We start from the raw sequence: 15,799 nt of genomic DNA on the forward strand, positions 1-15,799 counted from the left end.
GGTAGCAGCTGTCACTCAGTGGTTTAGCGCCTGCCTCCCAGTACAAGGTCCCAGGTTCAATCCATGGTAAAAAAAGAGAGACTTAAGAGAATGACAATTTCAACACATGATCCTGGATTGGATAATACTGGAAAAGAAAACGATTTTAGGACACAAGGATTTTAGGACACTTGAAAGAAAAATTGGAATTTAAATGGTAGGCTTGATAATGAAAAATTACCATTGTTGATAATGTCAAACTTGATAACTTTGCTTAATATGGTTACATAAGTAAATATTGTTCTCAGGAAATATACACGGGAGTATTAAGTGTAAAGGATTATGATGTTGCAACCTACTCTCAAATGTTTAGAAAACAGATATGCAACTTTCCTGTAAGTTTGAAATTTCAAAATAAAAAGTTCAAAAAAGTGTGCATGTGGGATGAATTGGCACTGATTGGGCAAGTTCTCTGTCACGACCAATTGTCTCAGTAGACACTAGTTTCTTAGAAAGAAAACCAACACTCTGTTAACATTACTTAAAAGTACTTTTTTATTTAACTTTAATTTCTGAGGTAAAATACTTTTTTCTTTCAACTTCCATAACAAAATACAGAGCTATCAGATACCCCTGGAAAAAAAATATGTATATTATACATATATTTCTATAACATTACATCATATATATATAATATATATATGCAAAAATTTGAAGACTTTATAGAAAGTGGACATCTAAAAGGCACTGCACAATGGAGTTAAGATTACTTACATTTTATGTACATATACACACTTTATTCTGCTTAAGCGGATAACTAATGAAGTCATCTTTCACATGTGAATGTCTCACTCACAAATCCCTGCATTGCAATTTTATAACTCAAAGAATGTCTAAATATTTCAAAACAAATTAATTGGTAACCCCCCCAATGGAACAGTTCTTGAAAGACTGTATCAAAGGTTTTTTCTTCCAAACAAAACAAAATGTACATTCCATTACTGTTTACAAAACAAAAAGCATAAACATAATTATGGAATAAATAAAAAACAGGGGACAAACAGCCAACTGATTCTACCCGCTTGTTAAGAAGTGATACTTTGACGATTTTTTTTAATGCTTCTGAAAATTTCTTGGCCCACGGAGGACTAGAGTGCAATAATTCCCTATCTAAGTTAGTGAGCTGGGCTTAATGCAGTGCAGTATGAAAACAGGGGTGAAGGGACTTGGGGAATAGTCTATATTTCACTTCCACCTATTGTTAAAAGGAGAAAAAAAAAAGGTGAGCTCAGCAAGGCTAGATGACCTTAAGAGATCTCTACTGGTTATTTTTCTATAGCTAAAAAAAACAAACTGTTTACATGAAACAGTTCTTGATTAGTGAAATTACAAAAGATTTTTATTTGCTGTTTTAAACATTTGGCACAGCAAAACTTGGGAAAAACGGGGAAGAGAACATAGGTCTGGTTTTGTCCCCCTTTCTCCCACTTGCTGCTGGACAATGATGAGATAGATGCTCACAAGAAAAGGCCTGGCTTTGTACCAGGATGATGACAGGTGCTGCCAGGAGTGGGGAAGGGGGAGAAAAACTCCCTCCTCCTCCCAGGAAATACCAATGACCTTTGTACTCCCTGGTCCACTTCCTGAACAAACCCAAGTTCAGCTCTGTATAAGGATCCTTCCCTGACCCCCAACCCCAGTGTGCAGTGCAAATCAACTAAGTTTAGTGGTGGAATGGCAATCCAATGAAACAGTTGAACACCAAAAAAGTTCTTAAAGCCAAAAAAACATTTTTCATGGAGTTGAAAAATTTTTAAGAGCATTTCTTCAAGTGTAAAAGCAGTGACTTTTTGTTCAAACAGAAGCAGCATTTAGGATTAATTCTGGCACTTGGGTTCTAGGGGGTTACAGGTATGCGGCATGGATTTCTCTCCCTCTCTTATTTTAAAGGCCTCATATTTCTATTCCTGAGTTCATACCGACACCTGCTGGCCCTTCCCTCTAGGGCACAGAAGGTGGCCAGCCAGCCTCCCTGGTTAGATTGGGCAATGCCAAGCAGATCCCTTCTCCACCTGCTTGGGCTTGCTTTCTGATTCAGAGGTAAGTTGAAGTGCAGACAAACTGACAAGAACACAACCACCAAAGTCAGTCTGAGTTGCTAAGGATTATTTTCCCTATCTCTTTTTGGGGGAAAGTTAAGTGATACAAGGAATTTGAGTCAGACAAGGGGGAGGACACTTGCCAAGATATGGTATGATGGACTTAAGCCATCCCAGACCATCTACTGACTCACTCACCTGCTCTAATCTTTCCTTAGCCCCTTTCATGCATGCATTCCCGTTTACAGAAGGCCGCTCTCCCCCCGCCCTGCCCCCAATTAAAAGACAACCCTCAACTACATCTCATATACTGAGTTCACTTAGGCTAAGGTGGAGCCAGGAATTTCTCCAATACTTTGATAGCATCCCCAGGCCCACCTCTTGCCCCAGATACAGTTATTTCTTTTCTCCTCCCTGCCGTGATGCCCAGGGAAATGAGCCAGATATTTATGTACACTACACAGGTACCCATGCACACATACAGATGACTGGCTACTGCTTCATCCTCTGCACCCCTGGTCCAGGCTCCTTAGCTTCACATAAGATCAATACTTCCCCATTCCTTTGAAGTTGTTGGAAGGGAACTTCCCATTAAAAGACAATTCCCTATTATCTATAATCTGGAATCTCCTGTAGGATAATCAATTGATCATAAGAATCAGAACAATCTAGAGAAATGGCTATGGCAAGAATGGCAACATAACAGGACAGACACCAACTCTTTTATTCATACCAGGCCTTTTGGCATCTGGTTGTCTTCTGTTCACCTCTTCCTTCAGTCTCAGACATCCCCTTGTACCTCCAGCAACCTTCTGCATTTTTAGGTGTCACCTGCCCTTAACTCTCATAATCCTGCCTTTCTGCCACCCATCCCACTATAACACCAAGAGGGGACACTAAATGCCAGCTAGAAATTTAACCACATCTTAATATTCCTGGATTATGTGAGAAGTTGTCCGTGCCCTTTTACAGGTTTATGTTGACAGACCCGTATCACATTAAAGTATATTCATTATTAAGGCTAGACTTCAGAAAATGGCAAGAGAACCAGATATAATGGAAAGACATTTTCATCAATGCTGTCATGCATCTCAGTGAACTCGCTCACAGTCACACTTCGGTTTGGCTCCCCAAACCCACAATGGAAAAGGAAAAATGAAGATTTTTGTTTGTTTTGCTTTTAAAGGCATTGGGTTATTTCCTCCTGCCCTCTTCTTTCTTCCCTGAACAAGAGTTTATAATTCCTCATGGCTTCTTTAATAGGTGAAGTAGGTTAAAAGTCCAAGAGACTCACAGCAGGGCTTCCTGTCTCAACTATGAAGCTGAGAGGTGGCCAGCAACTCTGACTTTCCAGCCCCACTCTAACTGGCAGTACATTTCATGGTTCCTGAAAACGGTTTTTCTTTTTTTAAAAGGAGAAGAAAAATGCCAACAACCAAAATAATAATAATAATAATAATAATAATAAAAGGTAACATTTGAACACCCCTCCCCACCAAGTAAGACTGCGATTTTTTAAATTCCCCACTGAAACTAATTATAAAGAAACACTTCAGGTAAAATACTTATTATTAATGGTCTCTCACTGTTCAACTTCCCAACTACACCATCTTCCTTTTTATGTACATCTCTCAGAGCAGTGAGAAGAAAATAAATTCATTAATGGCTTTCTCTATATAAATACAATAGAAAAGGATACCTAGAACCTGAACTATCATGGGACCAAAAAGTATCTTGGTCCTTTCGGAATTTCCTTGTCATAAAGTGTAAGCCTCAACAGAAAATGGAGGCTCTTTCTCCTTTCAGTTCCATACCCTCCCTGTGTCCTACTCACCAGGAAAAAAAGTGTGTTCATATCTCACCTAATTTACAACAGAAGATACCCATCCCATCCCCCAAACAGAAAAATACAAGTCTATGTCCCTAGAATGATCAAACCAGTCTAACTCCCACCCTCCCCACCCCCACCCCCCCATCTTGCTACATAAATACATGTATGTATTTGATTATAGTATAAACAGCTTCAATCTCTTCCAGTTCTGTTCTAAGCATCAGCAGCTGCTGCTGCCGCCAAGCCCCGGGGTCCTGACCCATTCCAGACAAACTTGCCCTTCTTATTCAGCTCTCGGGCTTCTGGGTCATCATTCCAGCGCCGCTTTAACCGAAGCTTGGGGGGCATCAGGGCATCTTCTTTCTTCTCAGGAGCACTGGGGTCTTTGCCAGGCCTGTCCTCACTGTCGTCAGTCACCTCGAGGGGTTCTTCACTTGGGGTGCTAACAGGTACAGAGGGCCAGACAGGAGGTGCAGCAGGGCGGGCAAAGATGGTGCTTTTTCCTTCTATGGTCCGGCTTGGCACATTGCCCTCTTCTTGAGAGTGCTGTTCCTTCTCTTGTGCCGACTGCCTGAGACTCTCATGATCCTTTTCAGAGACAGGCTCCACCTTAATTCTCGGAGGGGCAGGAGCCACGGTGGGGGCAGTGACAGGTGCTGACTCCTCACTCTCCACCCTCTCCCGGTTCTTCCGCCCAACTGGTGGGGGCTGCAGCTTGATAGAAAACTGGGTTGACTCTTCAGGATGCATTTGGCACTGCAGGGGTGGAACCATGAGCCCGGGGTAACGGGGAAAAGTCCGGGGACTCAGGTGGTAGTTGAACACAGAACAGGCTTGAGAATGAAGGTAGTGTTTCATTTCCTCAGGGTTGAAGGAGAAGCAGCTACTGCTGGTGAAGGGGCTCAGGCCTGGTGATGGGCTATAGGAGAAGATGGTGGGAGTCAGGGAGAGGGCTGGTGAAATGGGGACATTAAGGACACCTCCACGGCCAGGGATTGGAGAGACAGCAAAGGGGCTGTGGGGGTCAGGATACATCCCTGGCCTAGTGAACAGAGGAAGCATTAGGTCTGGCTTGCGTTTCTGATGGCCAATTCCTCCTCCAGTGACAGCATTCCTGGAAGACATGAGATCCATTCCCCGGCGCCAGTCCATAGCTGAGCCATCCTCCAGCTCTGAAAGCTCTGCCTTTCTGTCAGTGCCATTATTCAAAGACTCCTGGCCAGAAGTAGCTAGAGAGCTAGCAGAGAACCGGCCTGGCTGCACATCGCTAGTTGGAGAATGGGTGTCCAGAGGTGGGAAATGGAACCGGGAAGAAGCTGTTGGCACTGGTGGCGCACTCTGAGGAACCACACCTGTGATGGTGGAAAGTACAAAGGGAAGCATTAGAGGTCTGGGCATTCACTATTATCACTTTATTATTGCTAAGAAGGTAAAATGTTTAAGAGCAACAGGAAACAAATACTTCAGCTAGACTTAATTCCATATTCTTCACCTACCTAATAACTGCTGCTTAGCTTCCTCTACTCAATTTAGTTGCCACCTTTCTCAGGCATCTTACCTATTTTGCTTTACTGTACTCATTTCAATCTGAAATACCATTTATTTGTTTATTTACATTCTGAAGTATAAATTCCACAAAGGCAGGGACATCCTCTTGCACATAACTGTATTCCCAACAACCTGAGGCTTAACAATTAGGTACTCAATAAGTTTCAGATAAATGAACAAATGGGTACAAGCACATTCTCCTTTCAACTCCAAATACTGAGCTTATATATCAACTATATAATATGAAAGTCATTTCTTATTTTCATAATTTTGGCCATTCCTATAAAGCAAGCAAACAAACCAAAACAAAAAACAAACAAAACTGGAAATAACATATATGTAAAGCAATGAATTCCAAAACATAAATACCCTGCACCTCACAGATATGGACATAAATAAGACTATATTTTAATAAAACAGACTAAAAAAGGGCCATGTTTGTTAAGGTAAGACCACATGGATCTTTAATCATTTGATACACAATCATTATTTCACAGAGACAAACTGAAATTATTATTCAATTTCTCCAAATCCATAATCCTCTAACAAATTCTATATAATATCTCCATTTCCATCCTGCTTTCAAGAGCTGAAGAGGTTGGGATAAAAATCCAGGTTCTACTCTTCCCTCTTCCAAGTATGCTTGTTAAAATTTGAAGTTTTAAGTAGAAAGCAACATCCTAAATACTTTAACTTCAGAAGCTTGTAAGTTCTCAACACCCCCAAAAAGGTCCTTCTGATAAAGGAGGTATAAAAAAGGTATGCCAGTTGAGGCCTCAGGGACCCTGAAGGTACCTGGGATGTATAGGTGGCTTTTATCACTGATGATATCAAGAAGAGTTCTTGACACTCTAAGGTAGAGCTTTGGAAGAAAGAAGAAAGAAAAAAGAAAAAAATAGGAAAAAACAAAACAAAATAAAAGCAAGTATGGTAACCTAGGAGAGGAAACGACAAAATGTGCAAAAGGTACGGTGGGTTAGGAATTGCTCCTTCTTGGCTGCTGCCTTCTATTTTTGGTAAAAGGGAGTCATCCTCAGATTCAACCCTGGAATTAGCTGGTATGTACAAGCCTGAAGTTTTCTAAGACACTGAATGTTTTCCAAGTAACATGCCAGAGAAGCATTTTCCCAAACTGGATTTTTTTTTTTTGGTAAGCCACTGAGGGGTTACCTGTCTTAATTTTATAATTAGATAAAATGGATGGCTAACTTTGTATATGATTTGAGTAGTGCCTAGGGAGTCTTGGAAAAAAGTATCTTCTACTAGTCTATTACGATGCCTGAAATTATTATTTTTTATTCTTTTAGATCTTTCTGTATTAAGAGCACACCTATTCAAAAGTAAAAAGCACTTCTATGTGTTCTGAAGGACTGAATAAGTATAATAAGGGAAGGGGGGCCCTATATCCTAAACAATTTAGAAATGCTTGGTTAAATGAATCTTTTTAACTAGATTTCCCAGTCTTTACACATGTTGATGGGACATTATAAATCTGCAAGAAGGAGCTATAATACTTAGCATTTCCCAAATTTATTTAGGGGAGCAAAGGAAAGTAAGACATAGGGGCAATATGGACATCCTCACTGCTGATTAATTGAGCCCTATGTTTTATATGTTGAAGCATCAAATTGAAGGCTTTCTTTGTGGAAAAAAAAAAAGGTGCTGCCAAAAAAAGTTTGATAGCAATGCTTTGGAAGAAGACCACCTCCATGGAGTCACCATGAAATCTGAGAAGAGGTAGAACATCTGGGTTCGAATCTCAGGACTGGCACATCGTACTCTGTGGCCTGGGGCAAGCCACAAACCGGAATCTTTTACATCCTCTGGCAAAATGAAAATAATAATGCCTTTATTTAGGTTTGAACTCTGGCCCTACTACTTATAAGATGTGTGACTCTGGAAAACTTACCTACCTCTGTGCCCCAGTTTCCTCATCTATAAAATGGGGATAATAACAGGGCCAATTCTCATGTTATGAGGATTAAGAGTTCATATTTATATAAGCCCTTAGAATAGTTCTGGCAGGAAGCAGATGTGGCTCAACTGATAAGAGTGTCGGCCTACCATACAGGAGGTCCAAGGTTTGGTACCCAGGGCCTCCTGGCCTGTGTAGTGAGTCGGCCCATGTGCAGGGCTGCTGTGCGCAAGGAGTGCCTTGCCACACAAGGGTGCCCCACGTGCAAGGAATGTGCCACACAAGGAGATCTGCGCTGCAAGAGAAACGTGCAGCCTGCCTAGGAGTGGCACAGCACACATGGAGAGCTGACGCAGCAAGATGATGCAACACAAAGAGACACAGATTCCTGGTGCTGCCTGACAAGAATGCAAGCAGACACAGAAGAACACAAAGCAAATGAACACAGAGAGCAGACAACAGGGTGGGGATGGGGGTGGGGGTGGGAAGGGGAATAAAATAAGTAAAAATAAATCTTAAAAAAAAAAAAGAGAATACTACTAGCATATAGCAAACTATATGTAAGATTTGTTAAATCATTTTTAAAAATTAGATAATTATGTTCACCGTTTAAAAATATAAATTGAAAAAGGGACTCATTATTTGAATAGAGACCCTGTTAGACTATAGCAGCATTAAACTTTCTGGGTGTGATAATGGTACTGTGGTTATGGAGAATGTCCTTGTTCCTGGGAGATACATGCTGAAGTACAATGTGTCATGATGCCTGCAATGTAGTTTCGAAAGATTTAAAAAGCACATATAAATACAAAGAGATAAAGCAAATATGGCAAAAAAGATTAATGAGTCTAGGTAAAAGGTATATAGGTGTTCATTGTTTTATTTTCCCCCAACTTTTCTGTTGGTTTCAAGTTTTTAAAAATAAAAATAAAAAACCAGGGTTGGGGAGTGGGTGTAGGAATAGAGAGGTCTCAAGTCTGCCTTTGAAATGCTCTACCCTTTCCTAAGGGGTAAATGTTTTTACTATCATCTATATTTTTCCAATATTTCTTATGCAAATGCAAGTAAATATTAAAATATATTTAACATTTTATAGGATGCTTTTAATGATAAAATGAGATACTGTAGCAGAGGTGCTTGCAACACTACCCAAAAGCCAGTACTGTGCCCTAAATTAACAGTGAGTAGTATTAGAGGGGAAGGGAACATTCACTATATTTACTTCATAAACTTCAATACTATCTGTAACAATCAGCACATTACTTTTTATTTTTTAAACAGACCAATAACAGCCCTACTGTATCAATCCACCATCCAGACATGACCTCTGACCCCCAAGGATCTAAATCCCACCAAGGCTCTACTTCTCAGGGTCCTCTCACATTCTGCATTGTATTACATCATGCATCTCTTTATCTCTCCTGTTAAACTTTAAGTTCCCTGAAAGGAAAAACTTCTCTATGATCTTTTTGTTGTTGTTGTCTCTAGAGCTTATTAACAAATTATCTCTTATGGGGTAGGAATGTATGATCTATTAAAAGAGAGCAGATTTCAGTGATTTAATCTCTTAGGGATTGTTTCCTGAGAAACTGCTCAACAGATAACCACTGTATTCAGTTCACCCAGATCAACCTTTTACTTTGCTACCCTCATCCTTAATTTTCTCTTTTGTAAAGTGCGGATGAGACATGCGTGCTGGGAGGATTGAATGATATAATTCATAAAAATGCTAAGCCAAAGAACTTCCACTAGGTAGAAATTTGGTAAATGTTACAATTTCTTTGTCTTTGTAAAACTTAACCTAAAACAACGTCTCTATAAACTAACAACTCTGGTTCTTTGTAGTTACCTGTATCCAGGATACAAGTAACCAAGCAATATGTCTAAAAGAAATGTCAATTACTTTGCTTTCCCATGACTTTTTTTTTTTTTTTGAGGTACGAGGGGCTGTGCATTGAACCTAGGACCCCATATGTGGGAAGTCGAAGCTCAACCACTGAGCTACCAGGGCTCTCCTGAATTGGTTGTTTCATTTATTTGTTCTGTTTTTAGGAGATACTGGGGATCGAACTTGGGACCTTATACATAGGAAGCAGGTGCTCAACCACTTGAACTACATCTGTTCTTCTTCCCATGACTTTTTGGTTATGATCTCGAATTAAGGGTGTTGGTTCAGTTGTCTTCTGGCAAAATAATCTGTGCTAGTCACTACTGTCAGGTTTCTGGCTGAGTTTGATTCAAAGAGTGAGGGTCTAGATTTCCTTGCCCTGGGAAAGTATATTTACTCCCAAGGGATCATGAGTGCTCCACTGCAGGTTGTCCAAGTGGCTGAACTTCTAGGCTTTTGACAGGCACAAGTGGATCAAACACAGAACAACAAGACTAGTGAAGTGTTTCTTTGAGGGGTGGGGGAAGGGGTGGAGCACCTATACATTCTTCAAAATTGCTAGTACACCCGTTTAGAGACCTGATCCCTTTCCCAGGTGCGTAGGGAGGGGGTAAGAGTGGGAAATAGAGGAAACAAGATTCCAGTGGCTAGAACAGGTTTGATTTCCTAACGCCTCTCCCCCAGGCACAAGGAAAGAAAACAGGTTGTAATTAGAGAGGTGCATTCCAATACCACTTTTTTTTTTTAAATGCAAGCCCCAGGGACAGGAGGGAGTGGCTACAGAAGGAGAGATGGAACTGTAATGATAGCACAGTCAAGTTAAAACAGCCCTAACTTGTTGTATGTCGTAATTACATATCTGCAATGGATCTCAGCATTATATTCTCTCAGCCACACCCCCGCTCTAATTCTTCAGGTCTCTTTCAACCTTTTTTCTGAGAAGTTGTATTACTGCAGCATCTGGACCACCTTGCTTTGCCTTAAAATGCAATGCAACACAGTACTGATGGACTCCTCAGAAAGTAAATATAATCTATTTTCTTGGGCAGGAGTAAAAATAAACAAACCTTCCTCATAAAGAGAGCCAGAGATAAAATCTCTATGAGGACTGTGATAGAAAGCTGTAACCCCCAAGAGGCTGGAGGGGAAGCCCTGCTGCACTGACGGGAGAGGAGGTCAAGTAACCCCAGAACCTTGTTCTCAGGAGTTGTTGGTGCAGATCAAAGACACTGCTTTTCACTGCAAGCATGTGAACCTCCCCTTCTCTGATCAAGGATGCTGTGGTTTTGATGATATTCACTTGATAAGGGAGAAGGCGTGAGTTAGTTTCACAGAAAATCGGAAGTGTTTGTAGAAACAGGTTCTAGTCTATGAAAGCGTCACTTGGGTAGGGTATTAAAACTCTTGAGTCCTGAATGTAAAGATCAACATACACCTAGGGAACAGCATTCCCAAACAGAATAGTGTAATAACATCTAGATTATAAATAATGTACAGAAAATGGAACCCAATAAAGAAACCAAATAAATCTACCCTGATGCTGCATAGCCTATCATTCCTCTTTACGCGACAATTGGGGAAACATGAACAAGAACGCTGAGGCAATCTAAAGGATCTCATTACTTTAATTATTTCTAAAATCCCCTTAAGCATGTCAGGTGTCAGTCTTGGGTCTAAAAAAATTTTTTTTCCAACTCAAAATTCATTCCCCACCAAGAGAGTTTACATCTTACCACTTGACCGAATGTTGATGAATGGGTAGTTAGGCATCACCAGCTTGTTGAAATTAAATTTATAAGTAAACCTTTTGCCTTTTGTTTTATGAAGGATCCTCTTGTTGTAATAGTATCTGTAAAAACAGGAATGCATGTCAATTTATTTTCTAGCTATTGACAGCTTTTGATATACTTAGGTAACCTCTAAGAATAATAACAATTTTTGCTCTTGCACTGTTACTGAGAAACACCACTATCGCTGTTTTATAGCTTGGTCCTCAGGTTAGAGCTGGGAGATCTAAGAACTTACTTTTTCCATTCAGTTTTTAAGTAAGTCCTAGTCTTTAGCTAGGGCTTTCAAAAATCAACCTCATTTTGACATCTGGATCTATCCTAGCCCAACCACCCTTCTTCATCACTCTGCAATTTCAATTCAACAGTCCATTTCCTTCCTCTTCCCACTATGCCACTTGCTGCCTGGTTTCTCTTTTCTGCCTTGCCCAGGTGAGGGCAGACAAGTCTCTTGGGAGACATAATGTGGTTAGTTTGCAGGCCTAAGCTCAAGGCATAGACAAAGGAATACAGAACTGTTTTATGGTGGAAGGTGAAACAATGGTATACCATGATCCGGAAAACAGGAGCCAGCTTGGCCTGTTTTACTTTCAAGGGCTCAAATGGATGTGAGAACTCCAGCAAAGCTGCTGTATGAATTTTACATTCAGAGTCATGAAGAATGAAGAACGGCAAGAGAACCTCAAGGTAATCGGAACATTTAGCCTTATACCTATTTAGTAGTGCAGACTTGTCTTCTGGTCCTGGGGATTAAACTTATGAAATTTAAAGACAGGGAAAGAGAATCTAAAAAACTTTATATGATCAATCTCTAGATGTGCTGGAAGGTGACAATCAAGCAAACTATGGACTGATAACTCAGTCCACAGATATAATTCCAGAATAGTGACGTCAGTGCCATTCACTGAGATAACTGTTAAGCTCTCCTCCTGCGTAAGCGCTTTCTTCACCCTTTTACCAGTTTCTTACCGTGGAGACTAAAGAGTAGAAATTATAACAGATTCCCAACTCGGAAGTGTGGATTACAAATGAGCTCCAAACCAGGTTTCACCATACTCTCACCCATTGTAGAGCAGAATTGGCTGTCTGTCAAGATCCAGTGCCAACCACATTAAAGTCCCTCCTACATGAACCAAAGATGTCTTCTCTCCTCCTGTGCCACTCAGATGCAATAGCTTTTCTACTCCCACTTAAAAGCTACACATTACTCAGATAGTATACTCTCTTATCACATGATACTGTTTTTATCTAACATTTGCCAAGCTGCTTAGTCTCCTTCAAATCTGTCACCACCACGGATATGGGAATCATTTCCCGTACCTGAGGGCCCGGCTCAGCTTGTCATAATTCATCTGTGGTTTGCACTTCCTGCGGCCCCAGAGACGGGCCACCTCGTCTGGATCCTTGATGACAAACTCCCCATACTCTCCCTGCTGCCAGGCAATGACATGGCGGAACTCTTCCTTCTGCAGCAGTTCCAGGATGAAGTGCCACAGCTGGATCTGCCGGGAGCCTGGGGATGACTCTGTTTTATAGGCCCAGTCAGGAAACTGATATCCTTTAAGGTGAAAAGGGCAGGACCAAGGTAGTCAGGAGCTAGGTACATACACACCAGTATCCCTGACTTCACATTCCACTGCTCAGAATCTTTCAGAGTGCTTTGCAAACATACCATAAACACACTTTCAGTCATCTGGGGCTAACCACAACAGGGGAGAGGAAAGCACACAGCAGCACCTAGGTATCCTAATTTTTTACCCTTTCAGATATTATTAAATCCTATTCCTTCTCTCTAAGAGAACATGAAACTTCCAGAGGTAACAAACAGGAAAAATAATGATTTAGAAAAATAAAAATGAACACTCCTTACCCCTAAGGTTGGAACTGTGGCTTTAACAAGAAAGAGACTCTAAAGCCTGGGACAAGGGTGGTAATCAGACATGATAAATATACATCCATAGGAAACAAGCCTACAACTGTCCTAGCGGTGTCCACCCCATGAAGAGGTTGTCAGTCATGGTCTGGCACTTGAGAATAGAACCCAAGCGGAAAGAACAGGAACCAGTGAGGGACATTCCAGGCACATTAGAGATGATTAACTTCTGCTCACCTCCACCTCCTTCTGACTTTTCCACGATGCTACAGCCTGCTTTCATTTTCACCCACCTGCTGAGAGACACAAGCCACAACAATTACTTTCAGATGTGATTTATTTATTAATCTCCCAAGGTTTTCTGGTATGGCCTTTTCCCAACCTTTTTCTCCTTATGCAGCCCTCTTTCTTTCAAACATGTCACCTCCACACTGATAATCCCCAAATCATCAAATGATGGTCCTCTGGTCATCACATTCAAAAGTCTTAATTATCTCTCACCTGACTAAACCACAGAGTGTAAACACTGTCTTTAATATTTGCTTTCTTCCTCCTGACCAGCCCTACAAATGTAAAAAAGGAAGGCTACAATGAAATGGGTCCAAAAAGGCAGCCAAAACAAGTCAAACAGTTTGTCTCCTATTACTAGATATGCCCAAATGCCAAGATACACAAGCCTGAGTTCACCCATATGTACCAGTTTAAAGAAAGGTGAAAAAATTCAAATCCAATTCCCACTCAAGAAGGAGCAGCTGATTTTGATTTATTTTACTGAACTCTGTGAGATGGGAGAAGGAAAATCTCCAGTCAGAAACTGCCCTCTCCCCCTTGAAAAATACCGTGGGACAAACGAAGTAAACACACCATATGTATAGTCACTCTATACTAGAAACACCCACCCAAAATCTTTTTTGGGAAAAAAAAAAAAAAAAAAGATTACATTTTCTCCCGTTAACGGGAAGGGAAAAAAGCAGACATTTCCCAGAACCTTCAGAGGAAGTCTTGCTGTGATCTAAATCCATCCATCCAGGTTTACAGTGCTTCAGTAAATTTCCTGTTCCTAGCAGCAAATAACTTGTACCAGTCAATCGTTTGGCAAAAAGGAGGGAAAGGTGAATTGCCAGAGGGAAATCGGGGGTCAAGAGAAAGCAGATCTATCTTCATTGTTTGGTGTGTTTGTGTGTGAGAGAGAGGAAGGGAGGGAGAGCGAGAGAACTATAGGCCCTCAGCACCCACATTAGCAAGAGTCTGGAGGGAGTGCAGGCATATCTGGCCCCAGGGCGGGGTGGGGACAAATTCCTAATCTGGGAAATTTTATCTAACCTAGAATTCCTCTAGATCATTAAAACTTTTTTCCCATCACACACAATAAGGAGACTAGCAAGTTTCAGTCCATAAAACCACCAGGGGCCAAGGACAAGATAAGTACCCCAAAGGAACGAAAAAGCAAACACCCATGCGCTCGAGCTCGCGCGCGCGCGCACGCACACACGCACACACACACGATATACAAAAACAATGCACCAGAGCCGAATTAGGAGCTTCCTCTCCCGGCTGCTCCCATCTCAATGACAATGAGGGAGGAAAAACACTATTTTCCCACCGCTCCAGGAAGCTGCCCAGGCCTCTAACACACTTACTAGACTGCTCAGCCAGATCGTGGGGCCTTTACCCTTCCAAAGAAATTCCTTCAATCACCATGACTCCGGGTCCAAATCCTGCTGGAACGATGACCTGTCCAGGAAGTCCTCTCCTGACACTCAGCTCCCTGATTTTCTCCCATACAGGCCCTCTCCGAGGATCCCGGAGCCTCGCTTTCAAAAATTTACTCCTAAGACAGACTGCCCAAGTAGGGAAGGCTATTCGTCCCAACTCTGCAAACCCCAGGACGAGGCACGCAGTCTGGCGCTGCGGTCCCCCCGCCCCCACCCCCGCCCCATTGCAGGTCCTGGTCCCGGTTTCCGCAGCTCCCCGAACCTCCTCTCTCTATTCGCCTACCGGCCGGGCCTCTCTCACCCCTTGGCCCCAGGGCTCTGCCGAGCTACCGCACGAACGCTGCCCTAGGTGTCCGAAGCCCCTCCGACAGGAGGCGCCCCCTCCGCCCTCCGCGCTGGGTGAGGCCCAGCTGGGTTTGTACACAGCCCGGAGGTCCCCGACCCCAAGGATGCCGTCCGCACCGAAGTCCGAGAGACCTGCTCGGAGGGGCCCACCAGCGGCGGCAGTGGCGAGGCCGGGACTCACCTCTCCCCGGCACGGTCGGTCTTCGGTCCGGTCTCCTCCGCGGCGTCTCCGGCTCCTCCTCATCCACCCCAGCAGGAAGTGACCTCCTCGGCTGCTTTCGTCACTTCCATCCTCAGCAAAGAGGGCGGGGGAGGGAGCGGCGCCCTCCCGCTGCTCTCCCAGGCTCGCCGCGCCGCACCCAGCCGCGTCTCCCTTTCCTTTCTCCTTTCCGCAGACGCCGACTTCCGCCCGCACTCCGCCCCCAAGGCGCGCTCCTCCCGCCGCGCATCCCGTGCATCCGCCCCGGCGCGTGCGTCACGCCGCGGGGGCACGTTACGCACGCACTCGGGGGACGGCCCTTCGGCCTTTGGTCGGCGGTCGGCGGGACCCGGAGGAGTGACGTCGTACAGGCGGGTCCCCGACCGTGCGCGGCTTCTGATCGCCGACCGCCGCAGTCCGGCACCGGCGGGGCGCGGCGGGGCAGGGTTTGCGGGACCAGACGCTGCGTCGGGAGCCCCACTTGTCCCTGGGGGTGGGAACCCCGCAGATTCTCCAGACTGTTGAGAGGAGGCCCCAGATTTCCAGAAAAGGGCCCTGCAACCTCCTAGAGAGCCTAGTCCTCACAAAGGAAAGGGCCTACAGACTTCATGGGGAGTTTC

The 15,799-nt window shown here is 43.2% G+C and overlaps 1 protein-coding gene and 1 pseudogene across 2 annotated transcripts; one reads left to right on the top strand and one right to left on the bottom strand.

Moving 5' to 3' along the window:
- Window positions 1–510: 510 nt before the first annotated feature.
- LOC101429519 (ETS variant transcription factor 3) lies at window positions 511–15,459 on the bottom strand. 2 transcript variants are annotated; one of them, XM_004447365.5, is made up of 5 exons: window positions 15,162–15,459; window positions 13,158–13,216; window positions 12,368–12,605; window positions 10,994–11,109; window positions 511–5,261 (listed from the first exon to the last, which is right to left on the bottom strand). In XM_004447365.5, exons 2-5 carry the CDS (start codon window positions 13,201–13,203, stop codon window positions 4,123–4,125), a joined length of 1,539 nt encoding a protein of 512 aa, XP_004447422.2. In that variant the 5' UTR covers window positions 13,204–13,216; window positions 15,162–15,459; the 3' UTR covers window positions 511–4,122. The 2 variants fall into 2 exon arrangements, with proteins under 2 accessions (XP_004447422.2, XP_004447423.2); XM_004447366.5 differs by having other exon boundaries at window positions 13,158–13,213; window positions 15,162–15,409.
- The window catches only part of LOC139436212 (RNA-binding protein with serine-rich domain 1-like), a 69,691-nt pseudogene continuing 68,541 nt past the window's right edge, over window positions 14,650–15,799 (top strand).

This window comes from Dasypus novemcinctus, chromosome 13, assembly GCF_030445035.2.
Source record: "Dasypus novemcinctus isolate mDasNov1 chromosome 13, mDasNov1.1.hap2, whole genome shotgun sequence".
Taxonomy (NCBI): domain Eukaryota; kingdom Metazoa; phylum Chordata; class Mammalia; order Cingulata; family Dasypodidae; genus Dasypus; species Dasypus novemcinctus.